The sequence below is a fragment of the Cryptotermes secundus genome, unplaced genomic scaffold, assembly GCF_002891405.2.
Source record: "Cryptotermes secundus unplaced genomic scaffold, Csec_1.0 scaffold745, whole genome shotgun sequence".
Lineage (NCBI taxonomy): Eukaryota > Metazoa > Arthropoda > Insecta > Blattodea > Kalotermitidae > Cryptotermes > Cryptotermes secundus.
In genome coordinates this window covers 72,869-99,290 of record NW_019719369.1, presented here as the reverse complement: position 1 = coordinate 99,290, position 26,422 = coordinate 72,869, and the positions used below count along the sequence as shown (strand labels likewise).

Genomic DNA, 26,422 nt, shown 5'->3' with positions numbered 1-26,422 from the left:
CAGAATGGTGGCAAGTTGGGTAAAAGCCTTCAACAAGGAACTCCAAAACGTGGCAGACATGCATCGGCCAGGTGGCCCTAGCGTCAGTGAAGAAGAAGTGTATGATCTTTCTGCGTTACTGGAGAGTGATTGACACCATATGATTCGTGAGCTGGCCCGAGAGACAGGATTAGCACATACGACTGTGCTTCACATTCTGAAGGAACGCCTGGGCATGAGAAAAATTGCATCACAATTGGGTTCTGCATGATTTGACGGAAATGCAGAAATGGCAAGCTGTGGCTGATTTGTTCGATTGATGGGGCTGGGAAGTGATGTACCATCCACCATACTCCCCGGAATTAAGCCCTTGTGACTTTGACTTGATTCCTAAGATGAAGGAACCACTTTGTGGCATTCGCTTCAGAACTGTTCCAGAGATTCTTCAGGCAGTAGACTGCTCCATTCGAACTATCAACATAACAGGCGCTGCTAAAGGTATCCTATGACTTCCACATCACTGGCAATGGGTTGTACACAATGCTGATGACTACATTGAAGGATATTGAAACTTCAAAATATGCATCTATTTTGTGTCAGTTGTAAATAAATAGTTGCCACCATTAAAGTTCCAACCCTCATACATATACGTGAATTATGTTCATGTAACCATTTGATTTAAGAGTAATCTTATATATAGAAATATGTGTCACATAAAGTTAGGATCTGTACTTTTGATTATAATCTTTTATATAAGAGGGCCTCATTGTGTGCTGATAATGCTCCCTCAGAGATGTTTCAGACAAAGAATACATTTCTACTCTTCAGGTAAGTTTCAAAGATGAAATTTTTGGGATGCTTATTTAATTACTTTTTTTTTTGTACCAATTAAACATGCAGATCACTTCAATGGTTTGTTAAAATATTGTTAATTTGTACTTTTTTTAGATTCAAGTTTATAAAATTGAACTTGATGTACCTTATGATAGCATTGTTCCTTTTTTCTTTGTGCTAGTCAATCTCTCAGCAGCACTGAAATCTGTTGAACCAAACAAGATTGTGGGCCTGCTTGATACAGATGTGTATGGTCCTTCTGTTCCGCTTATGATGAACCTCCATGAAACTCCTCTGCTGACCAGAGGTACAGTGATTTCAGTGTTTACATTTATGAGACTCAGAAATTTGTTTTTGTCTATACCCAAGCAGAAGGGGAAAGGAAATTTATAAATGATATTTCTCAATTTTAACATAAAAATAAATTGTAATGATTTTCTGCCTTGCTTTGAAAATTAAATTTAATGGACAGTTAGCAGGAAGAACATTTTATTATACAGTTTTCAGTAATTTCTTAGTGTATTTAAATTTGCTCCAAGTCGTGATTACTGATACAGGCACATAAAATTTGACATTTATACTGATGTCTATGTCTTAATTCCCTGCTGGCACATTCTGGGATATTGCCCTCCTTCCATCATCTTCTTTAAATGTTTCTGAAGATTTTTTTAACAACTAAGCCTCTCCATCTGTCTGTCTTCCCATAGCCCCTTTTCTTCAGTCTCCTCCTATATTCTTTCTTCCTTCTACATGACATATTTCCTAGTCTGTTATTTCCTTCTTGATCATGACCTTTCTTATGGGTGCCTTCCTTTTATTTTCATGTTCAAACCCTTCTTTTGGATTGTCTCTTCATTCATTCTTGAAACAAGTTCATATGATCTTATTCTGGTACTTTCTAATTCATCTTCTAATATTTAAATTCATTTTTCTCTCCTGCCCATTCTTTATTCCCTTTCACCTGATCTCCTCTTCTGTACTTGTTAGAAATCTCATCTTGGTTGCTGTTTATCTGCCAATATCTGCCTTTGTCTGTGTCTGGATTTGTGCTTCATGCATTAAAGTGAGCATCTAGTAATTTTTAAATAAACACATTTTTCCTGTCTGTAGCTTTTCTCATATCCAAAATATATCTTAATTTATTTGTAAAATTTCTCTCCATTTCTTATTATTCTTTCTATGATTTCTTCTTATATCCTTCCATACTGTCATGATTTAGGGGCAAGGATGACTGTAGGGGTAAGGATTGGATGTATTGGATTTATTTAGCACTTACATACACCACTTGGAACTACACTTTACAGATCACTGACACACACAGGCTAGTGTCCTCAGTCTATTACAGTCTGCACCAGCCGTTTCCTGACAACAAATTTAACAGTGCAGATTCTTCAGCTTCCTGCACTGAGGTCCTCTTGCCCATGCAGATCTTTTTCCAACTGCCAGCTATTTCACACCAACCTCCTAGTCTGCTCTTCCCAGGCTGACTTCCAACTGACAACTGAACTCTCCCACTCACCAACCAGCTACTTCATGTCACTTCACTCAATTGAACTGCTGACAACTCCAACCAACAACTGTTTTGTTGCTTCAAACTGTCCTGCTTATAACATATAGAAAAAACTATTCTTCTCTTGTTGTGTTGGTGTCATTGCTGTGGAAATGTGTTTACTGAACTGGTGGGGCAGTGTTCAAGCAGAGGAAAGCTTGTCACTGTGAAGCACAACGGGAGCCTAGTCTGAGGCACCTTTCAGGTAGCTGATGAGGTCTGACAAGAATCCTGAAAATAAACAGTTAATATGGCTACTGACAGTTCTAGCCAGATGATAGTGATTTCTGAAACTTCTTTCAGTAATTAACGTTTCTTCTATGTCCACCCAAATTCACCATTCACCTCTCACTTCATTCCACAGAAACAGTGACTGAGTCGGTGGTGTAGTGGTAACACTGTAGATCTGTATTTGGGAGGTGCTTGGTTTGAATTCCAGCTGGGCACTGGCTATCCTGAGTAAGACTGAGGTTTTATTCAGTGCATCCAGGCAAATGCTATAATAGTACCCTGATTAGGCTATGAGCACTTCCTTCCACATCATTTCTGGTTCATTATTCACAAGTCATCCTCCATTCAACATTAAGTAGTGTGTGATACTGATGGGATCATAAAATTAACCACAAAAGAAAAACATGTACCTTGTGCTGTTGATTAAATGTTATTAAATAAACAAAGAAACAAACCTGGTCTGTGTTTTTAATGTATTGCTGTGTCTTCATAATCTGTTTCTGAATGCATATTGCATCAGGAGATTGTGGAAATATGAAAACCATGACTGTAGTGATAGGCACCCATTGCAGTCAAGTAAAGAAATTAAATGGATTCGTAATATAGAGTCCTTTCTACAACACAAAAAACAATTTGTTTCAAAATTGCATACCGTAACCCCTTACAGATTTGCTTCCAAAATGTATGACCACACTGAGCAATTCTGCTCAGCCAGGAAACTTTTGGACTTGTATTTAAGAGAAACCAAGTTTGAATCTAGGCCAGGACACTTGAATATTGTGACTGTCATTTTTCTCAGTCTTTTCAAATAATTGACAAGTTAGTACCTTAATTAGGTGACAACTCCTTTCCAAATTGTAATTCATTATTTGTCCGTCTAACACAGTCTGATATACTGACAGCATCAGTAAATAAACCATGAATAAATATGTAACATTTAGTTCCATGGGCTAGACTGCAAAGGACACTATATCTACACCCCTTACATGTTTGCATGATGCTAGGCAAGCGTGTAGCTTTACCTGATTATGTGATTACCCTTAAACTGAATTATTATTACTACTACGAGTACCACTACTACTACTGCTACTACTACTGAATGTTCCTTGTATTGTAAATTCTATCACAGCTAAAATTAGATTGGTAAGAAAGATTATTCTAGATTCTAAATGGTGCTGATCATTGTATGTTGCACTTAGGATTTTTTTGGGGCACGCGGTAGCGTAGTGGTTGAGGAGGTATGCTGCAAGCCAGAAGGTCGTGGGTTCAAGTCCTGATGAGGTCATTGGATTTTTTCAGTTGACCTAATCCTTCCAGCCACACTGGGCCCTGGGGTTTACTCAGCCTAGAAATGAGTACCAGGAGTTAATTAAATAATTTTCCTGGGGATTAAAGCGCGGCCAGGCCGTAGGGCTGACAACCTTACCGCCATATTTGAGCCGATTGTCTAGGCAATGTGGGACCCTCAACGTCTCACAACCCTATGGGCCTTCACGGCCTGGTATGGGGATAGCTTTACTTTACTTAGGATTTTTTATGGAGCAAGGTCTTCATCTTTGCATGAAGCCCCCAACCTGGAGGACCAAGTCACTCTCATTTATGTCCCTCAGTGACAAGGTGGCCAAGTTATACCCCCAGACACTGGGTTCTTTTTTCATTGCTTTCTACAACTTGCAGGGCTACGTGGTGTGTTCAAAAAGTATCGAACCTTCTTTTTTCCCACGTAAACCAATGAAGCGCTGGAGGCTCCCTTCAGTGGAGATGTGGAGGGGACATTCATGCGCAGTTGTGAATTTTTTCCCGCCCGCAGAAAACGTCAGTCACTGGCAGTCAGCCTATGATTGAGGACGTGTAGTGAGCGCTCGTTGGATTCCAGTAAGGTGTAAAATGACAGAACAACATGAGCAGCGATATTGCATCAAATTTTGCCAAAAGCTTGGTGATACCCAAGTGGAAACCATTCGCAAGATTCAACAGGCTTTTGGGGATGATGCCATGAGCAACTCACGTATAAAGGAGTGGTACAACCGCTTCAAAGATGGCTGCACATCAGTGGACAGCGAACCACGTTCAGGCAGACCCTCAACAAGCCGAAATGAGAATGTCATTGAGCAAGTGCGGACTTTGGTCATGGAGGACCGTCGTATCACAGTCTGAGAACTTTCGAACGAGATAGCGGTAAGCATTGGATCGGTACATTCAATTTTGACCGAGGATTTGGGCATGAGGAGAGTGTCCGCAAAATTTGTACTGAAACTGCTAACAATGGAGCAGAAGCACAGGACATGCTGGACAATGCAAACAGTAACCCCAACTTTCTGAACACCGTGATCACAGGCGATGAGTCGTGGGCTTATGGGTATGACCCGGAAACCCAGATTCAGTCATCACAGTGGAAACATCCGACATCCCTGAGGCCAAGAAAAGCACGGCAGGTCCGCAGTAATGTCAAGGTCATGTTGGCCGTTTTCTTTGACTCCTGTGGGGTTGTACATCATGAGTACGCACCACAAGGCCAAACCATCACAAAGGAATACTACCAGGATGTCCTTTGTCGCCTTCATGATGCTGTGCAGCGCAAACTACCAGATCTGTGGGCAGCAAAAACTTGGCAGCTCCATCATGATAACGCACCCGCCCATTCTGCACATCTGATTCAGACTTTCGTCGCCAAACACAACATCCCTGTGGTTCATCAGGCTCCCTACTCCCCAAACCTGGCTCCGAGTGACTTTTGGCTATTTCCCAAGCTGAAAATGCAGCTGAAAGGAACTTGATTTGAGTCAAGAGAAGACATCATGCGGAATGCAACGGCCCGGCTGATCACCATTCCAAAAGATGCGTTCCAGAAGTGTTTCCAACAATGGCAGAAACGCTGGGAGAAGTGTGTGAATTACCAAGGAGACTACTTTGAAGGGGATTAGGGTTTTGTACTTCCAAATCAATAAATGTATTTCTGCCGACCAAAGGTTCGATATTTTTTGAACACACCACGTATGGTGGGTGGACCTATTGCTTTGCACAGAATAATTATTTTTGTTTATCTGTTGTGGTATCCAGATTTAATGTGGACCTGATCTTTTTTATATAGAATTCTTAAACCAGCCCTGGCCTTGAAATCCTTTAGGACTCTCTCTGTGATCTAGCAAGGTTACTAGCATTTTAGAGGAATCTGCTGTCTTTATTGCTCTGAAGGTGCAAGCAGGAGGCTGCTGTGAAGCACTGGTAATGATCTTCAAAATACAAGGTGTCAGCCCTAGAAAGCAGTAAATTTATTTGTTATACTAATTGCAAAAGACTGTGAATTATGTTGATAATTTTTGTCCTGAAATACTCCTGATATAATTGAAGCTTCTATGAACTAAATGTTTAGCAAGCATATGTAAGGAAATACACATTCTCTACAAATATTATATTTCTGGACATTATCCATCATCCAGATATAGGATCTAGCACTATCGATTGGGCACAAACGAGTAGGTTTTTTTTGAAGACAGAGACCAAATCCAGTCTCTGAAACGTTGTTTTGAAATATACATATATATGCCTCATAAACAGGAAGATGGATAATGTCCAGAAACATAATATTTGTACTGATGTACCATCATCACAAACTTTTAGATTTTATTTATACATTCTCTATTTCTCTTTTACATATTTAAGAAAATGCAATTTAGAATTTTAATTCACTTTCAGATAACATGATGATTCCTTTAGTTAATTATGGATTGCAATGGTAAGTTGATTCCTATATTACAGAAGCTTAATTTAATATATAATTCATTGCATGATATGGTCACAGCCCAGAATGGAATGCCATAAATTGTTATTAAGTTCCTAGAATAAACAGAAAGTCAGAAAAAGACTGGAAAGATACATGCATACCCTTGCATTCTCATGTCACATTTCTAAAAAATACAAATATAATTCATGTACAATATCTGCATGCGCTACTGCTTTCTGGGACAAGGTTCTGTGTAGTCAGGTAGAACATACTACCTCCATCTTCAGGGTCAAAGAGTAAGCCAGGCAAGAAGCAGGCAACAAGCAAAGCAAGCCAGTTCCTCCAAAACATTGATGAAATTATAACAGTTTTTATGGTGTCATTTCCCACATCATAGTACTTGTAATTACATGCAGGAGAACATGAACCCCAGCAACAGTTATATAATTTGTCAAATTCTTTTCCCTTTTTTATAGAATACTAGATCATAAATGGAAAACAAATTACATATGTCACAGTTCACATTCTTACTCATCTTACTGTAATGAAGCTCAATTTCAACATGATAATAAGGAATTAATATGCATATTTGTACGAGTACTATTCAGAAAGTAACCTCCAATGAGCTGTTAACAAAACAAGCAATTAGAAAACATTACTATTATAAAAAAAATACGTACATACTTAAGCTATTTCTCACCATAGTCAGTGCCAGAATTCAAGTGCTTGTTGTATTGGGGAATAAGTTTTTGTATGCTTGTATCAAAGAAGTTTGCTGCCTGTGAGTGCAGCCATGTTTTGACACCTTTCATCAACTCCTTATGATCATTGAAGTATTGTGATCCAAACCAGTTCTTCAGGTAGGCAAACAGGCGGTAGTCCCTCGGAGTAATATCAGGGCTGTAAGGAGGTTGGTCAAACAACTCCGAGTTGAAATGCTTCATCAGTGCTCATGTGCAACCAGCTGTATGCAGACACACATTGACATGGAGGAGCACTACACTGGGTGTCACCATTCCATTCCTTTCATTCTGAATTGCCCTATGCAATTTTTTTAGTGCTTTGCAATACAAAACGTGGCTGAACTCACAGGTGACAGACTTCTTTGACACAGGCTAACAAAAACTTATACCCTGATACAACAAGCACCTCAGTTCTGGCAGTGACTATGTTGAGAAGTAGGTGTGTATTTTTGTATATAATAATTTTTCTCATTGTTTGTTTTGTTAAGAGCTCACTCGAGGTTACTTTCTAAATAACCCTCATAAAAGTCTAAGACATTCTGTTTTGTCATTATGTATGTTTGGTAGCAGTTATGAATGGAAGCAGAGGTTGGCAAAGATACTTGCTATTCATTGCTGTTCTATCAGTTTGTATGTTACTTGTGAGTTGGTAAAATAAATTAGCAGAGTTGGTAGTACTTACTAATAAGAACAGAACATGGCAGTGATGAACACTGCTGAAAAGTATGCTTGTTATCATTGTTACTGCAATTACTATAACATCTTAGTATACATCTGGGCCACAGAATTTTATGTTTGCTATTAAAGTGGATTACAAGCTGTTTTATTCAGGTTAGGTACTTTTGATTAAGTGTATTTTCAAATTGAAAAACTGAAGACTAAAAATTATGTTTTCATTATATTTACAAATATAAGCTTACTTCACATTGTATTATATTTCAACAGATAGTGTAGCAGATTTTAATTACTGTGTTTGGCAAAGTTTTACTGTAAGCCAGATGTAAATATTGCATGTTAAAGGTTAAATAATACATTTCTGTGAACTGTAGCATTTGGCAGTTATTCAGATGAATAAATTGCACATTAATAAATTATTCATATTGTCATAATTCTCGTTCTCAGAATTTGGTTCTGTTCCAATATGAGATGAAATCCTATCATCTTCTCCCCAAAAGAATGTAGGAAACCTCCTCCATATTTTTCATGATAGTGTTCTTCACTCCCCTTTCAGGGCACCCATCTGCACGAGCATTTCTTTCTTTCATCAGCCCCTTATGGCACTGCCTCAATGCAATGATAACTTTCCAAGTTAATCTGTACTTCCTACTGCACCTTCTCCCATCTTCCAACCCCTTTTCAGGGGCAATGCTAGGTACTGTTTTCTTGCTACTGTTGGTTCTCTCTGGGATTCCTTTACAGGTTTACACCAGAACAAAATCCTACATGCTTCTCACTCTGTTTGCTAGTTGGTTCTCTAGCTTACTCTTTCACCCTGAAGATGGAGGCTGTATGTTCCTTCGAAATGTCAGTGAACATCTGATGAACCATATGGCATCATAACCCTTCATATTCAATACTGTGAGGACATCAGATCACTGATGTTATATTTATTTTCAGTATGTCAATGGGCTTCCTTGTTGATGACAGATCACCTGTTATATGGAGGGGCCTTATGGTGATGAGTGCACTGGAGAAACTCCTGCGGCAGGTGGCATGGGATGCAGTGGACTATCTTGTAGTGGACACACCACCTGGGACAGGAGACACTCACTTGTCTCTAATACAGAATTTGCCGTTGGAAGGTATACAGAACAGTATTGATGGGATTATAAATGCTGCCTGTGGGTTATTTGTGAATGAAACATGCAAACTTGTCCAAGACCATAAGTCTTGACATTTTGTTTTCATTTTCCTTATTTCTTTTTGGTAAACAGCGGCATGAAGTTAGCATACAGTGACTGTAGAAACTATGTTAAATTACGATCAGAAAAAGAACCAGCAGACTGATCTAGCAGTAATGCTTTAGATTGAAGTCAGGGGGCACTCAGTGTGAATCTTGATTGGGATACTTGCTGTCCTGACTGAGATTTTTCATCGTTTATCTCAATCCTTCCAGGCAAATGGTGGGACAGTACCTTGATTAGGACATGATCACTTCCTTCCAAATGCTCTCCAATTCGTTATTCATCAGTCATCCTACTGTTCTATGCTATGAAGGCCAGATACTGAAAACATGACAAAATTCCCATATAAAGGAAACAGGAAAATCATGATGGTTAAGAACAACTGATGGAGTGAGATAAAGAAGTGTCCTTTCATCAGTCATGTTTAATGCCATGACAGATTAAGCTGCCCGTAAAGTCAGAGGCAAGAATAAATGAGCAGATATGAAAATACTAGTATTTGCAGACAGTGTATTAATTTGGGGAAAGATGGAAAGGAAATTGAGAACAAATCAAGGGATCCTTATTATAATTCAATATGGACTGGAAATGAATATGGAGAAGGCAATGACTTCTGAGGATCTGAGACAAACATCATATAAAAGTTCATGACAGCGGCTACACAGATTAACAGATTTATTTATTTGGGAAGGGAATCAAATTGAAAAGAGACAATCAATGGAGAGATTAACAGTATACAAAACAGCTCTAAATTTTATCAAAGTATAAGAGGAATATTATGGAACATGGAGATCCCAGAATCATATAAAGCAATGGCATATAAAATAAATTTCAACATTTATTGTGTTTTGGAACAATTAACCGTGCAATTGCCAGTAGTCACTCAAGCTATTGATGTCAGCTTGTCTAGTCCACCACTTTTTCACTGTATGCCACTGCACTGTCTTCTCCTTTATGTTGCTGCTGTTGTCTCACTGTACACGCTGTTTCGTTTCTGTACCCATGGTTGCACTCTGTGTGCCTCTGGCTCACAGTGAGATAAGACAAGCCTCAACTCTCTGCTAGACCTCACAACCACAGTATTATCTGGGCAAAGCCCCTGTCAAAACTTCTGACTGGCAGCATGGGCCAGGCAGTTTGGGAACAAGCTACAAGCATACACTCCTTCCCCATGCCCAGGTCACAACAATACTTTAAACTAGTACTGGAACATGAACCCTTACAAAAAGAAACAAAAGCAAATTCCAAGCAATGGGTGTGATGTAAGATTTGAGGTATTCACAGTGGTGACTATGAAGAAAGCAGAACTGGAGTTTAAGATTTATTAACAGAACATTGATACTGAGAAGAGGTAAAAGTAATAAATAATTAAGAACTATGCCAGGAAGGTGTATGGATGAGTGGATGTACAGATCCACATTTTCTTGAACTTGGAACTTGTTGGAGGTGTTAGCTTCACGCTCCTGCTGCTTTACCTCCAGCATCTGTGCCTCATGGGACTTTATCTACCACTGTGACTGGCTTGACCCAGTCTCCAACATGTTCCACATAGGTGGTGTTTTCAAAAAGTATCGAACCTTTGGTTGGCAGAAATACATTTATTGATTTGGAGGTACAAAACCCTAATCCCCTTCAAAGTAGTCTCCTTGGTAATACACACACTTCTCCCAGCGCTTCTGCCATTGTTGGAAACACTTCTGGAACACGTCTTTTGGAATGGTGATCAGCCGGGCTGTCGTAATCCGCATGATGTCTTCTCTTGACTCAAATCAAGTTCCTTTCAGCGACATTTTCAGCTTGGGAAATAGCCAAAAGTCACACGGAGCCATGCTGGGGGAGTAGGGAGCCTGACGAACCACAGGGATGTTGTGTTTGGCAATGAAACTCTGAATCAGATGTGCAGAATGGGCGGGTGCGTTTTCATGATGGAGCTGCCAAGTTTTTGCTGCCCACAGATCTGGTAGTTTGCGCTGCACAGCATCATGAAGGCGACAAAGGACATCCTGGTAGTATTCCTTTGTGATGGTTTGGCCTTGTGGTGCGTACTCATGATGTACAACCCCACAGGAGTCAAAGAAAACGGCCAACATGATCTTGACATTACTGTGGACCTGCCGTGCTTTTCTTGGCCTTGGGGATGTCGGATGTTTCCACTGTGATGACTGAATCTGGGTTTCTGGGTCGTACCCATAAACCAATGACTCATCGCCTGTGATCACGGTGTTCAGAAAGTTGGGGTTACTGTTTGCATTGTCCAGCATGTCCTGTGCTTCTGCTCCATTGTTAGCAGTTTCAGTACGAATTTCACGGACACTCTCCTCGTGCCCAAATCCTCGGTCAAAATTGAATGTACCGATCCAATGCTTACCTCTATCTCATTTGCAAGTTCTCAGACTGTGATACGATGGTCCTCCATGACCAAAGTCCGCACTTGCTCACTGACATTCTCATTTTGGCTTGTTGAGGGTCTGCCTGAACGCGGTTCGCGGTCCACTGATGTGCAGCCATCTTTGAAGCGGTTGTACCACTCCTTTATACATGAGTTGCTCATGGCATCGTCCCTGAAAGCCTGTTGAATCTTGCGAATGGTTTCCACTTGGGTATCACCAAGCTTTTGGCAAAATTTGATGCAATATCGCTGCTCATGTTGTTTCCCTCATTTTACACCTTACTGGAATCCGACGAGCGCTCACTACACGTCCTCACTCATAAGCTGACTGCCAGCGACTGACGCTTTCTGCGGGCGGGAAAGAATTCACGACTGCGCATGAATGTCGCCTCCACATCTCCACCGAAGGGAGCCTCCCGCGCTTCGTTGGTTTACGTGGGAAAAAAGAAGGTTCGATACTTTTTGAACACACCATGTACAGTATACAAAAGTAAATGACAAATGGGAATACCTGTATTTTACTAGACAGCCAAGCAACATTCAAAGTACTTGACAGTTCAGATGAGATCATCTCTACATCTGGGACTGTGGCATTCCTTTGTGGTACAGGGGTAAGGCGAAAGGTAAAATTGTCCGTTTGCTAAATAAATTAACCACCATGCCATGAGGATGTTTGGTGGAGGGAACTCATAGCTCCAGTGTTCTCCACCTCAGCCCTGGATATAGACTAGTGATTAGCTTCATGCCCCAGCCACTTTACCCCCAAGGAAACAGTCCCTAGTACGCTTTGGATAGGCTGCAGAGCCAAACTGGATGGTGTTTAGTACAGAAAAATCTTGCCCCTACCTGGAATTGAATCCTAGTCATTCAGCCCTTAACTTGTCTTTATGCCAACTGAGCTATCAACAAGTTTATTTAATTGACTTAATTCTGTTTTCCAGTTTGAGTTATTTTATCTTCACTGTCATTGAAATTTTCTTACTGGTCCATATTGCAGCCTATTTTATTAAGATTTCTTAACACAATCTTTGCTACTTTATTGCATTTCTTACCAAATGTTAGATAAATTTATAGTCTGGAACACGTCTACTAATTAATTTTATATTGGGTTCAATAAACAGTTACCTGCCCTGATATTTATCTGGACACATCACTACTGTTGTAATTATGAAATGACAGTAACCTGTTTGTTCCTCAACAGGTGTAGTACTGGTAACGACACCACAAGCTGCAGCAGTTGAGGTAACCAGAAGAGGTGCAGTCATGTTTCAGAGGCTTAAAGTGCCCATTATAGGAGTTGTTCAGAACATGAATACAGTTGTGTGTCCAAAATGTCACCATTCTCTTTCCTTGTATGGCCATGGTACTGAAGCCTTAACTTCTGAATTAGGTAATGATAACATTTTAATGTTTGTTTGGAGCATTATGGTGAATACTTTTTCAAGGTAGTGTAATTTGTCTAAAAAGAACATAAAGATTTATTGTTTTCAGCTGTCATGGATAAGATTCTGCATGACCGGTTCCAATTCAGAATTAATTGAATGTCACAGTTGAATGGTTAACATTCCTTCTCCATATCTGGGAGGTACTGGACTCAAATCTTGAGCCACAGACTGGCAAACATGGTTGAGGTTTTTCAAGGTATCCCACAGTCTCTGGGCAAATACCGGGATCATATGCCAAATTAGACAGCAACCAGTTCCTTTCATATCCTTTCCAATTCATTATTCACTAAGCATCATACCAATCTCTATATAGTGTGAGCTACTGAAGCATCATTATTCATTCATTCATTCATATTCCTGCAGTTCCCTCTGGAGCATACGGCATCCTTGAAATGCTTTGTTTCTTTTCAGTTCTTAATCTTGTAGACAGTTGGCAGGACTCCTCTGATGGGGGATCAGCCCAACACAAGGCTGCTACCTGCATAGGACAACACAAACACAGAATAAACATAGACAAACATCCATGCCTTGAGTGGGATTCAAACCCATGATCCCAGTGTTCAAGCAGGTGAAGAAAGTTCATGTCTTAGACTGTGTGGCCGCTGTGATCAGCAAAGGGTTATTAATTAAACCATAAATGAATAAAATAAAAAGTTCAGAATTAATTATCTAACTGTGCAATACAACACAAAGAAATATATACATATGCCACAAGTGGGATTTTAACCTTTATAGTCCCAGAATTGGCTGACCTATAATTTAAGATAACATTTATATCTTAATAATTTAATTATGAAATGATGTCACTGTTGATTTTCTTTGTGTCGGGTTTACATATCACTTAACAGCCATATCAGATGAGAAGAAACTTTTTATTATAATACAAAACAAAAACAAATGAATATAGATCACCATTACCAACATGAACATTTATACATTACTAGATTTTCAACATTCCTTCTTAATTTCAAAATGTTACAAACACATTTCTCATTTTCCTCCTTAATTTCAAAATGTTATCAACATTATTAGCTGTTTTACAAAGTTAAATTGAATAACACTTAGTAATTTTGGTCTTCAGATTACAAAATTAGTACATGTAATTAAAATTTTCTGTCTTATCAAAATAGACTTATTTCTTCTTAAGTATAATGTCTCTAAACTTGGTAAATTTCTCTGGTGATAGCAGTTTTGTTAAAATGTCTGACACCTTAGTTTCAGTGTTACAATATTTGATTGAGAACAGTTTCTCCTTCAATTGTTCACTTATGTAGTGATACCTAACGTCTATATGCTTACTCCTACGTGCTACTTGTCTAGATTCCATTAGCTTGATTGCACTCTGATTGTTGCCACACAGTTCAGCTTCCACCCTTTTTCCTGTCAACTCCCTTATCAGTGTCTTTAGATATTTCAATTCTATACAGCAATATATTCGGCCTCAGTGGTCGATAATGCAACAATACTCTGTTTCCTAGAGCACCATGATATTGGGCCCCCTGACTTCATAATTACATATCCCGTTACACTCTTCCTATCCTTTACATTCCCTGCACAATCAGCATCACTAAATGCTTCCAGTTTCACAGTTTCGGAGTCAGATGAGGTATATTTTATTCCTGAATCTCGTGTACCTTTCACATACTTAAGGGTCCTTTTCACATTCTGAACAGCTATTTTGTCAGGATTTTCCAAGGTTTGACTTTCCACATTTACAGTGAATGCCATATATACACGTGGCAGGCTTCACACAGCTTCTCTGTAAGGAAATCTTATGTCATTTTCTCCTTCGTCATTTGTTGGTGGGGTCCTGGCCATGGGTGTTTTCATTTCTTGACTCTCTTGCATGTTGTATTTTTCCAACATTTGGCTTGCATAGTTGGTTTGAGAGATATGTATGCCATCTGGTTGCCTCTCAATTTGAGAGACATGAGACAGGTGTCTGCAAAATTTGTTCCTCGCTTGCTCAGAGATGACCAAAGAGAAAACCGCGTGAATGTTTGCCGCGACTTGAAGACTGAAGTGCAGAACGATCCAGAATTTCTTAAAAGAATTGTGACTGGCGATGAGTCTTCGTGCTATGGGTACGATCCAGAATCAAAGCAATCATCAAGCCAGTGGAAAACTCCAACTTCACCACGACCGAAGAAAGCACGTCAAGTGCGATCCAATGTGAAAACAATGTTGATTTGTTTTTTTGATGTGAATGGCATTGTCCACAAAGAGTTTGTTCCGCCAGGACAAACAGTGAACCAACATTTTTACCTGGATGTGTTACGAAGATTATGAGAGAGTGTGCGACGAAAACGGTCCGAAATGTGGAGAAATGGGAACTGGTTGCTTCACCATGACAATGCTCCAGCCCACACAGCTTTGATGGTCCGACAGTTTTTGACAAGCAACAACATGGTGATTGTGCCTCATCCACCTTACTCACCCGACCTGGCTCCGTCGGACTTTTTTTTGTTTCCACGGATGAAGAGAAGTCTGAAAGGAAAGCGATTCCGTGATGTGGATGAAGTCAAAGAAAACACGCTAAAGGCTTTGAACAGTATCCAGCCTCAAGAATTCCAGCACTGTTTTGAGCAGTGGCAAAAGCGTTGGGACAAGTGCATTAATGCACATGGACAATACTTTGAAGGGGACTAATATACAGTTCAATAAAAATGCAAAAATAAAAAATAACAAAAATAAATTCCGGTTAATTTTGGGTCCCCCCTCGTATAATCATCCACACACGTAAGGAAATATTTCTTATTGTCATAAGTGGTGGGATCAAGTGGTCCACACACGTTACTATGAATTATCTCTAATGGCTTTCCAGCCCTACTTCTTTCTGTATCAAAAGGGAGTCTCACTTGTTTGGCCTGCATACAAACTGAACATATATCAAAATTTTTACACTTGCTCACACTTTCTGGTATCCCTTGGCATATCTCCTGTAGTTTCCTAAGATTCGCATAACTTATGTGACGTAGCTTTCTATGCCTCTCTACACTTATCTCTTGCTGAGTCATCATAGCTTCATTCCTCACGCTAAAGTTAATTACAAACAGTCCATTTTCATCCTTTTTTCCTTTGATTACAACATTTTTGTCCTTGAGTATCTGGACTCTCTCCTTTGTAAACAACACTTCTCCATCATTTTCTGTACTACAGTGCACTGACAGCAGGTTTTTGCTGAGTTCTGGAACATATGAAACGTTTTTCAAACCACACTCTTTAAATTCCAGATTGCCTATTTCTTTTGCACTCATACTTTGATTTTTCTTTGCTATCTTTAAACATTTAGTATACTGCTTAGTATGTATTAAATCAGTCTTCACATTTGTCATATGACATGTGCTACCACTATCCACTACATACATTTTGTCATTTTTACTTGCATCACTCACGTGGGTTTCTGCTGCTTCAGCTAGAAAATTGACCTTGCTTCTTTTATTCCTATCTTTAAAATAACAGTCTTTTTCAGCATGGTTCGTTTTCTTACATATTGTACATTGTTTTCTCGTATGACTGTCCTTATTTCTAAAGTAACAGTCCTTTTCAGAGTGATTATTCCCTTTACAGATAGAGCAATTTCTCTTACCTTTGTTGGGGCAGTTGATCTGGGCATTTCCTATTTCATTACAATCGAAACAATATATATGAGACAAACTCCGTCTTAAGTGCAACAATTTAATTGTAGTTCTTTCTTCTACAATTAAATTGTTTCACTTAAGACGGAGTTTGTCTCATATATATTGTGTGAGTGTAACAGGATGCTTAAATATAATATTACAATTGAAACACTTGAAAGGGGTTTTACTTTTGGGTTTAGTTACTGTCTTAAAAGTTATGCTTTTCTCTTCTTTAGTCATCATCTTGCACTTCACTTCTTCCAACATCAATCTGGCCACCAGGTTGTCAAGGGTTCTGTCCACGGTTGCCGTTGAGTCCCAGGCGGTGCTGAAGTGTTTCTAGTCTTCTGGTAGAATCGTTATTTTTGTCATGATCATGTTTTCATCAACGTTTTGGTTCACTTCACGAAGCTTGAAGGCAATGTTCTGCACATGGCTTATATTCGTCATCATATCCTTAGTTTTGTCATACTTGAAGTTGTAGAAGTCTTGTAGCAGAAGGCACTTCTGTTGAGAGGTGTCTCGCTGATAAATTTGCTTCAAGGTGTCATACATTTCTTTCCCGGTTGTGCATGTCATAATGTGGATCTTCACATGTTTCACTATCGTTCTCACTATGTAATATTAGCACTTTGCATCTCACATCTTCCATTTCCTTATATTTTCTTCGTCTCTTCCTTGGTCACTTAACAGGTTGCTGCCATCAACGATGTTTATCAGTTCTTTTGCACACATCAGAATCTTGATTTCAAAATCCCACAATGGAAATGAGTCGGCATCCTTCAGTTTTGGCAGATGCGTTATCTCTTCTGTCTCTGTGGTTGCCATTTTTTCGTTATTCTTCTTCTGTCTTCTCCTTTTTTTTCTTTCCTATTTTTTTAGTTTTCAAGCAAATCTGGGCCCATAACCTGTTTATTTTCTTTGTGTCATGCTTATGTATCACTTAACAGCCATACTGAATGAAAAAAAAACTTTTTATTATAATACAAAACAAAAACAAATTAATATAGATCACTATTACCAACATGAACATTTTTACATTACTAGATTTTCAACAGTCACATCCAGTTTTGGAGAACATGTTACACTGTACTGTGTACAGTATGGGAACAAGTAAATGTGTCTGAATCTGTAATCTTAAAATGATTACTTTTTTATTTACTGAAGAAAAAAGATAATTTAACTAATATCTTTAATCCATGATACATATGTAATGGCCGTCTTGTAGTGCACTCAATTTCGTATGTCGTTTCTTACTACATGTTTTGGCAACATAGTGCCATCTTCATGTTCGTTATTTATGCTAAGCTATTACATTGTTTGCCATCTTTTGTCTTTCATAAAATTATTTAGAAAGTACATTATTCGTCAACTATAATAAAATTTGTATATACTAAAACTTGTTAAGATTATTCATCTATATGTCTAAATTCAAACTCGCGTATAGTATGGTTCGTCCACTATGGGAGTCGTTTCTGTGTGTACTGTGTCTGTGATGTGTCCTTCCTTTTTGGCTCACAGCCAAAAGGGAAGGACACATCACAGACACAGTACACACAGAAACGACTCCCATAGTGGACGAACCATACTATACGCGAGTTTGAATTTAGACATATAGATGAATAATCTTAACAAGTTTTAGTATAGTTTTATTATAGTTGATGAATAATGTACTTTCTAAATAATTTTATGAAAGACACAAGATGGCAAACAATGTAACAGCTTAGCGTAAATAACAAACCTGAAGATGGCACTATGTTGCCGAAACATGTAGTAAGAAGCGACATACAAAATTGAGTGCACTACAAGACGGCCATTACACATGTATCATGGATGAAAATTGGTGCAACAGGAGTCTAAAATACAATACTCGTATAATATCTTTAAAGCCAGATTCACACTTTTGGTGGTTTGCCCCGCCATCATTTTTCATATTAATGATTCAAACATCTGAGGGGGATGTAACACTTAATATAATGTAATATAGAGTTCTGAAAATTTGTGTTGTGATATACTTTGAAAGCGATGGAAAGGACAAGGTGAAATAAGAAGTGGAGATTATACAGTGTATTATTCCGGAGGTGAAGGGGCTGAAAGAGGTGTGGCAATAGTGGTGCATAAAAGTGTAGTGAGGAGTGTTGTTAAGAAGATTGTTTGTAATGACAAAATTATTGCTCTGAAGTTAAATGTGGAACCGGTAGATATACTGATTATACAAGTGTACATGCCAACATCAGAGTATGAAGATGAGAGTTGAAGAAATTCTTCAGGAAGATGGAAGAGGTGACACAAACAGCATCATATTAGGAGACTGGAATAGCACTATGGGGGACATCCCACATAGCACGCTGTTTCCACCGGTCTTTTAGACAACACTCACTCCTTAGTGAATATTGCATTGCCGGACATTTCATTCATATTTATACAAGCACGCACTGCAAATTTCTGCTCTCATTTTTGCTAGCCAATGAGCGCTCTGCAAATTGTGGCTCCTCAAATGCAAGTTTCGCTCCACCCACCGAGCATGGCATAAAAGGCAGAGCCCAACACGAGCATGACACAGATCCGGCTCAGCACGTTCAGCCACCAACTGTCCACTGCGATCAGTCGTCAGAGACATCAGCTCCTCACTTCAGCTCTAGTTGCCGCAGGCCTCCAGCGACCAGGCAACCAAAGCAGCAGCAGCAAGTCTCCAGCGAGCACATCTTCCGCAATCCCAGCAACCGGCCGAGCTAGCTGATCCTCCTGGCATGTGCAGCACTGCATCACCGTCCAGACCGGCCAGCTAAACGGCCGTAAGACTGTGCCCACTACAGAGGAGTGAAATTGCGGTGGAACGAACTGCTGTCAGAGGGCCAGCTAATGCTTGAACATTCCACATATATTCCGTGTTCTGCTATTTTGTAAATTCAATATATGTACAAGTGTTAAAGAGTTTCAAGTGGTTGTCATTTCAAACCTCAATGATCCCACAGCACTGTTGGAGATGAATCATATGAGAATATTGTTGGATCACATGGACTAGGAAGACAGAATCACAGGGGTCAAATGCTTATTGGCTTTTGTGAAAGAAATGGACTGATTGTTACCAACACTTGGTTCAAGAAGCCAAAGAGAAGACTTTACACATGGAAGGCACCTGGGGATTGGAAGCGGCATCAGCTGGACTACATCCTTGTGAAACATTGATTCAGAAATAGTGTGAAGGATGTGAAGACGCTGCCTGGGGCAGATATTGACTCTGACCACAACTTACTGGTTGCAAAGTTTCAAACCAGGTTGAAGAAAATTATAAAATTCCAAAAGTGCAGACCTGGATGGGATTTGGAGAAGTTATATGCTCAAAGACAAAGCGTGCAGGAGACCCTAGAAGAGAAACTCAGTGCAATTTAAAGTGAAAGCGGAAACGCTGAAGTGCAGTGGAACAATATAAAAGAATGCATGTTAGATACTATCAGTGATTTGGTTGGTAAAGTTGAGAAGATAGCAAGAAAACCATGGGTTACACAGGAGATGATGAGTAAAATGGAGGAGCGAAGGAAATGGAAGAACGTAAACAATGAAGAAGGCAGGAGGAAATACAGGAGACTGAGGAATGAATTGAAAAGAGCCACGTACAGGGCCAAAAAGGAATATCTTGAGAAGATATGTAATGAGATTATAGAATTTAAAAGGACAGGATGTTATGATTTGATGTACATGAAGACAAAAGAACTAGGATGGAAAGACAAACATGGGATTTAAGATATTGTCATCGAAGACTCCCAGGGGAATAGAATAGTAGATCAGAGGCAAGTGCTGAAAATTTGGGAAAATTATATTACAGAACTATATGATCGACCTAATCGGCCAGAAACCTTGGAAGTTGAACCGGAAGAAGAAGTAGATACAGACGAGAAAGGACCATATATTTTACAAAGTGAGGTGGAAAAAGCTATCAAGGACATGAGGAATGGAAAGGCTACAGGAGATGATGATGTGCCTGGAGATGTGCTTAAGTTACTGGGAGAAAGTGGTTTGAAAACACTAACAAAACTAATGACACCATATATGAAATTGGGGAGTGGCCCAAGGACTTTATGGAAGTGACAATGATTGCCTTAAAGAAAAAGACAAAAGCTACAAAATGCAGCGACCATCGCACAATAAGCCTTATTGCACATACAGCAAAGATAATAGCAAAGATACTTAAAAGAAGAATTGAAAGGAAAATAGAGGATGTACTTGGAGAAGATCAGTTTGGATTTAGAAGAGGAAAAGGAACCAGGGATGCAATTGGGATGATGAGAATTATAGCAGAACGAACTTTGGAGATAGATGAAGAACTGTGTGTTTGCTTCATAGACTGGCAGAAGGCATTTGACCGGGTAAACTGGACCAAATTAATGCAGATCCTGAAAGAAACAGGTATCGATTGGCATGAAAGAAGATTGATTAGCAAATTGTACATGGATCAGAAAGTTAGAGTACGACTGGACAGGGGGGAGACAGGAAGTGTGCAGATTGGAAGAGGAGTTCGACAAGGATGCTGTTTATCACCAATTCTGTTCAACTTGTACAGCGAATGCCTTACCAAGGAAGCTCTGGATGGGCTCGGTGACTTCAAAGTAGGAGGGCAAATTATTCAAACTGTGAAATATGCAGATGACCTTGTGTTAATGGCTAAGGAAGAAACTGTGCTACAGGGCATGATTGATAGACTAATTGAAATTGGAAGGTGCTATGGCATGGAAATGAATGTGGAAAAAACAAAAGTAATGAAAATTTCGAGACAACCAACCCCAGTCACAATAAAGATAGACCAAAAACAACTGGAGAATGTGAAATGTTTTAAATATTTGGGTAGCTTGTTAACAGATGATGGAAGGTGTACGTGTGAAATTAAATCTAGGATTGCCATGGCAGAAGCTGCATTTAGCAAGAAGAAGAATCTTTTTACCAGCAAATTTGACTCAAATTTGAGAAAGAAACTAGTGAAATGCTACGTTTGGAGCATCGCTTTGTATGGGGCTGAAACTTGGACACTTAGGGCAGTAGATCAAAAACACCTGGAAAGCTTCGAAATGTGGTGTTGGAGAAGGATGGAGAAGATCAGTTGGACCGATTATGTGAGAAATGAAGAAGTGTTATTTAGAGTCAGTGAGCAGAGGAATATCCTACACGAAATAAGAAAACGGAAGGCTGATTGGATAGGTCATATCTTACGCGGTAACTGCCTTCTAAAAGAAGTTATTGAAGTAAAGATAGAGGGGTGGATAGAAGTGACCAGAAGACGAGGAAGAAGACGTAAGAAGATGCTGGATGTCCTTGGGGACAGAAGAGGATATTTTCATTTGAAGGAGAAAGCTCTAGATCGCATCAAGTGGAGGAACTGTTTTGGAAGAGACTGTGGACCTGTTGTCTTGACAGATTACAGATGAATGAATGAATACTTTGAAAATTTTGAACTTTACTAAGGTAATTTTTTTCTGGAAAGTAAAGTATAAACATGCTGGCCATGAGAAATATATATTTAATTTTCCAGCCAATAACTGTAATTAATAAACCATTATACCTAGTGCAAAATTTGGTACAAAATAAACATACTGACATGTCAATGCATTACCAGGCAATGACTCAACAAACACCCTTCGTTATACGCATGCAAGAGTAGAACAGTGGGGTTATGCAACCCGTTTCTAGGCAATGGCTCAGTAAACACACTTCCGCATAGGCAGTGACATCACACAACAGTGGATAGAGACCATGTGACGTGTTTTCTGTGGGTCCATGCCCAAGGTTTATAGAGCACAACAAAAGTTGTTTGCAAGCAGTTGTAAGCTGGAGGAGTGAGTAATGCACTTCACTTGAGTTCTGAAGTTCCAAAGGAACAGCAGTGTGGCCAGAAGAAGAATTAGAAGACTTTATCTTTTTTTTTACTGCTAGTGGGGTAGGACTAAGTCCCTTGTACTGCTGCCACTTGTAGCCTAATGTACCATAATTAGAAGACTTAGTGTGTGATGTTATATGTGCTCTAGTACACTGATATTGGGAATGTGTAATTTAGTGAGACTTTTATAGTTCCTGTGTTACAAATCCTTTGCCAGGTAATTAATAGTGAAGACTAGTGGAAATAGACTAAGAAGATTAGTGTGGAGTGATTGTAAATTGTGTAAATTAGCAATAGTGTAAGAACTAATTGTAGTTATGGCCTGTAAGTGGTCAATAAATCCAATTACGAATCCAAACTGTCTTTAGTCACTAATATATGTGACAATACATAAAGGTAAAAAGGGTAAGGCTGTCCCTGTGCTTAATTAATTAAGCACCATGCAATGAAGACATACGTGAGTGGGAATGGAGGTGTGGACCCACATATTCTTAACCTCAGCACTAGGTGCAGGTGAGTGGTTAATTTCATACCCTTGTCATATTGCCCCTTGGAAAAGATGAAGTACTCACGGGATAGGAGGCTGGGTGAACCCCAGAGCAAGCCTCGGCCTTGTGGAAAAAAGAAAACTCTTTTGCCCCTGCCAGAAATTGAACCCTGATTCCTCAACTGTCCAGCCTATAACCTGTCACTATCCAAACTGAGCTAAAGTCATATAAATGAACAAAATTATGGTTCTACAATACAGAAGATCAGTGCAAACCATCATAAAATGTTGTTGCATTCACTTTGTTCTCTGGCATATTTATTGCATCTGTAACAATCGAAGCATCTTTACTGTTTTTTTTGGTTTTCATGGTGGTTAATTGTTGATGCTAATTTTGCTTTTGTGGTCTGCACCATGTGGACGTGGGCAGTGTTGCTGATGTTTCAGAGATACATGCTGCCTCCATCTTCAGGGTCAAAGTGAATACAATGATGAGTGTTCATGAACTATACGTTTTTGCTAAGCATTGCTTAGGAACACCACTTCCTGATGGTTCTTAGGTGCATACCATGGCCTCAGAAAAAGCGGTTTCAGTTTTTCCTGTCTATCAGGAACCAGCATCCACAGTTCCCACCCCCTCCTGCAGCAGCTGTGCTGGAATAATAACCTGTACATTACACAAACACCCACCCTACTCATTTCAACTCTGAAAATGCAGACAGCTAATATTTGTACCTTCAGAACTCTGAGAGAGTCCTCACCCATACTATATCATCAGTCAAAGTGTCTAGCAAACATGATATTTTAGAAAAAAAAAATACTATTTATTTATGCCACTACTGATTTCAAGTAAATCAGCATCAGCCTTGACTTTCCTACTTACATGCTGCTACCAGTGGTGCTGCACTGACATACAGGGTTATTCATTTGGACAAGGCTCCAGAATAATAATCACATATCATCCAATAATTTACAGATGCATATGAAACTTGGTGAGTACATACCTTGGTAGATGTGGATATTAATATTGTGACATATAGACCCATTGCTAGGCAACAGATCAGTAAACAAGCCTTCTCAAAAATAGAAAGGCTATATTTTCTGCATGGTCCATGCCGAGGGGTTAAAGGAGGTTGTTTGAGTTAGTTGTCAGTAGTTGAGAGAGTACATTTGAGTTAGTTGTTGAGAATTGGGTCGAGCTATGGAGATGACAGTCCAAGGTAATTGAGAAGAAATGGGAAGAGAGGAATCAGGCAGTGCAAAGAAGACTTGATGTGTGGTTTGAAGTTACAGTGAGACTGTGAAAATTCCATTACCAGGATACGACTAGAGAAGATTGCAAATCCTAGTGCATGTAACAGTGAACTGCAAAGTCTGTGTACATCAGCAATAGCACTGTATTGCCTGTAGTCCCGAGTTGTGTGTGAAAGGTGTCCATAAATCCAATCATCCAATCCAGAACGCATCTATAAGCCACACAGAACCCCCCTAAATCATGACAATGCAAAATAAAATGTGAAAACAGCATTCAGGTGTATCTAATTTATTTCCATTTTACTGATTAATACTATTACATNATGTGCATATGCAAACCTACACATCACTGATACCTGAACTGTACCTTCTAGGAGCCAATATAATGATGCCACATAAAATTATAGCAGTAAATATTTATATGAACTTTATTACAATTTGGTAATACAAATTTAAATATTTATATATATGATCACACACATAAAAAAGTTTCTTACAACTTCAAACATTATTTATGTTATATTTCACAGACACTACAAGTATGAGTCTATACTATATAACATGAGTGAGTGCTAATCTGTCCAAGACTGGATCCAACAGCTACTCATATCAATGAACTTAAATATAACATTTATTTTAATCTATATAAATTTTATTATTATACTTAAATGATCTAGATGTTTCAAATCACTTAGGTACACGCAGAATGCAGTTTCCTTTCATATTTGCTCTTCCACTGAAGGCAGTAGGTCATCTTATGGCTTAAACTTGTCACAGATACAATAGTATTTGATCATTGAAACGGAAATAAATCAGATATACTCAGAGGGTGAAATCACATTTTATTTTAATATATATAGTAAAGGTAAAGTTGTTCCTGTGCTTAGCTAATTAAGCACTACGCCATGAAGACACATGGGGGATTGGATGTATAGATCCAAGTTTTCTTGACCTCGGCCCTGGGAGGTTGAGTGGTCAGCTTCACGCCCCTGCTGCTATATCCCCAGGGAAAGAGCCCCCAGTACACACTGGATAGGAGACTGGGTGGGTCCCAGAGCAGGTCTGGATGTGGAGAAGACAATATTTTTGACTCCACCAGGACTCAAACTCCAACCCCTCGGCCATCCAGCCTGTAGTCAGTTGCTATACTGACTGTGCTATCCCGGCTCCTTAATATGTAAAGTATACTAGTAAAATGAACTCTGTCAAAAGGCGTGGAGGTAACTGGTTTCCCTGTGCCTGTACACACAGGCCAACGTTGCCTCCAGCATAATGAGAAAGTTTGTGGCAATCAAGCAGACTGATGGAAATGGCATGAACTAGGCAGGGCGAATGTTGCAAATTACATAATGTTACCAAGTTCCATTTCCATCAGTAAATTATAATGTTTTATATTTTGGGACCTACTCCAAGTGAATAACCCTGTGTAACATGAAACATGAGGTGGGGTGGATAAAAGTGTTAACTCCATCATAAAGAAAAAATAAATTGACTTACATCACTTATGCCTTGAGCAGCCCATATACAGTAATATTCTGGTTTGTTGCATTACAGGTGTTGATTTATTACAAGACATACCAATGGATCCTGCAATAACAGAAACCACAGATCAGGGGAAGCCTATAGTTGTAGCACTACCAAACAGCTCCCAGGTAAAGCAAACTGAATTTAGTCAGAATCCATGACATTTTTATGGTGTGTCTGATCATTTGCCTCCAAATAGGAGCATTAATGTTTTAGTTTTAGGTATTATTTACAAGGTAAGAAAAGGAACCCCTTACTTGAAAGTCCCTTGGTCCATCTGCAGCAAAGTATCAGAACCTAAGCCACAGGACAAAATTTTTTAAAATTCAACATTGGAGACCTTTACTAAAAGTTGCTGGAAAGTCCAAATTTTCAGTAACATTGCTCCACAATAATGACTGGTGAATGTTTTCACCATCAGTTTTAGGCTTTCACAGTGGTTAAGTGTTGACATTGTTGCTGCTCGTGGATCTCTGTACCTTGTGTGCATGGGCATTGTTGCTGGCATATCACAGGTATATGGTGCATCCATCTTCATGGTCGATCATGAAGGTGGAAGGACGTAACTAACTCCACATTGAGCTGAGCCCTTCTTGAGAGGCCAAAAGTCATGCAGCTACTCGAGAACTTCAAAACATTTTATGAAATCTGAAGGTCCATTACCATGTTCATGAAAGCCTTCCATTGGTCCCTATCCTGAGCCAGATCAATCCAGTCCATACTACCCCATCCTATCTCTCTAAAATCCATTTTAGTATTATATATATTGTGACATGTTGACCCCTACCTCCCCAGCGGTGCGTGGCGGTGGCGTAACGCTCGCGTTCTTACGGTAATAGGCGAGTTCCCGCCCCGCCACTCCGCGGTGAC

At 39.3% G+C, this 26,422-nt stretch overlaps 1 protein-coding gene across 4 annotated transcripts in view; it reads left to right on the top strand.

Annotated features, from left to right (window-relative positions):
• Window positions 1-26,422, top strand: part of LOC111865190 (iron-sulfur protein NUBPL) — a 44,073-nt gene that overhangs the window by 10,919 nt on the left and 6,732 nt on the right. For 3 of the 4 annotated variants that reach the window (XM_033751767.1, XM_023853030.2, XM_023853021.2), the window contains exons 3-7: window positions 995-1,120; window positions 6,290-6,329; window positions 8,678-8,862; window positions 12,555-12,743; window positions 25,583-25,680. In XM_033751767.1, the coding sequence (XP_033607658.1) occupies window positions 995-1,120; window positions 6,290-6,329; window positions 8,678-8,862; window positions 12,555-12,743; window positions 25,583-25,680 (638 nt within the window). The remainder of the gene's footprint in view (window positions 1-994; window positions 1,121-6,289; window positions 6,330-8,677; window positions 8,863-12,554; window positions 12,744-25,582; window positions 25,681-26,422) is intronic. The other variant, XM_033751769.1, reaches the window with a different exon arrangement.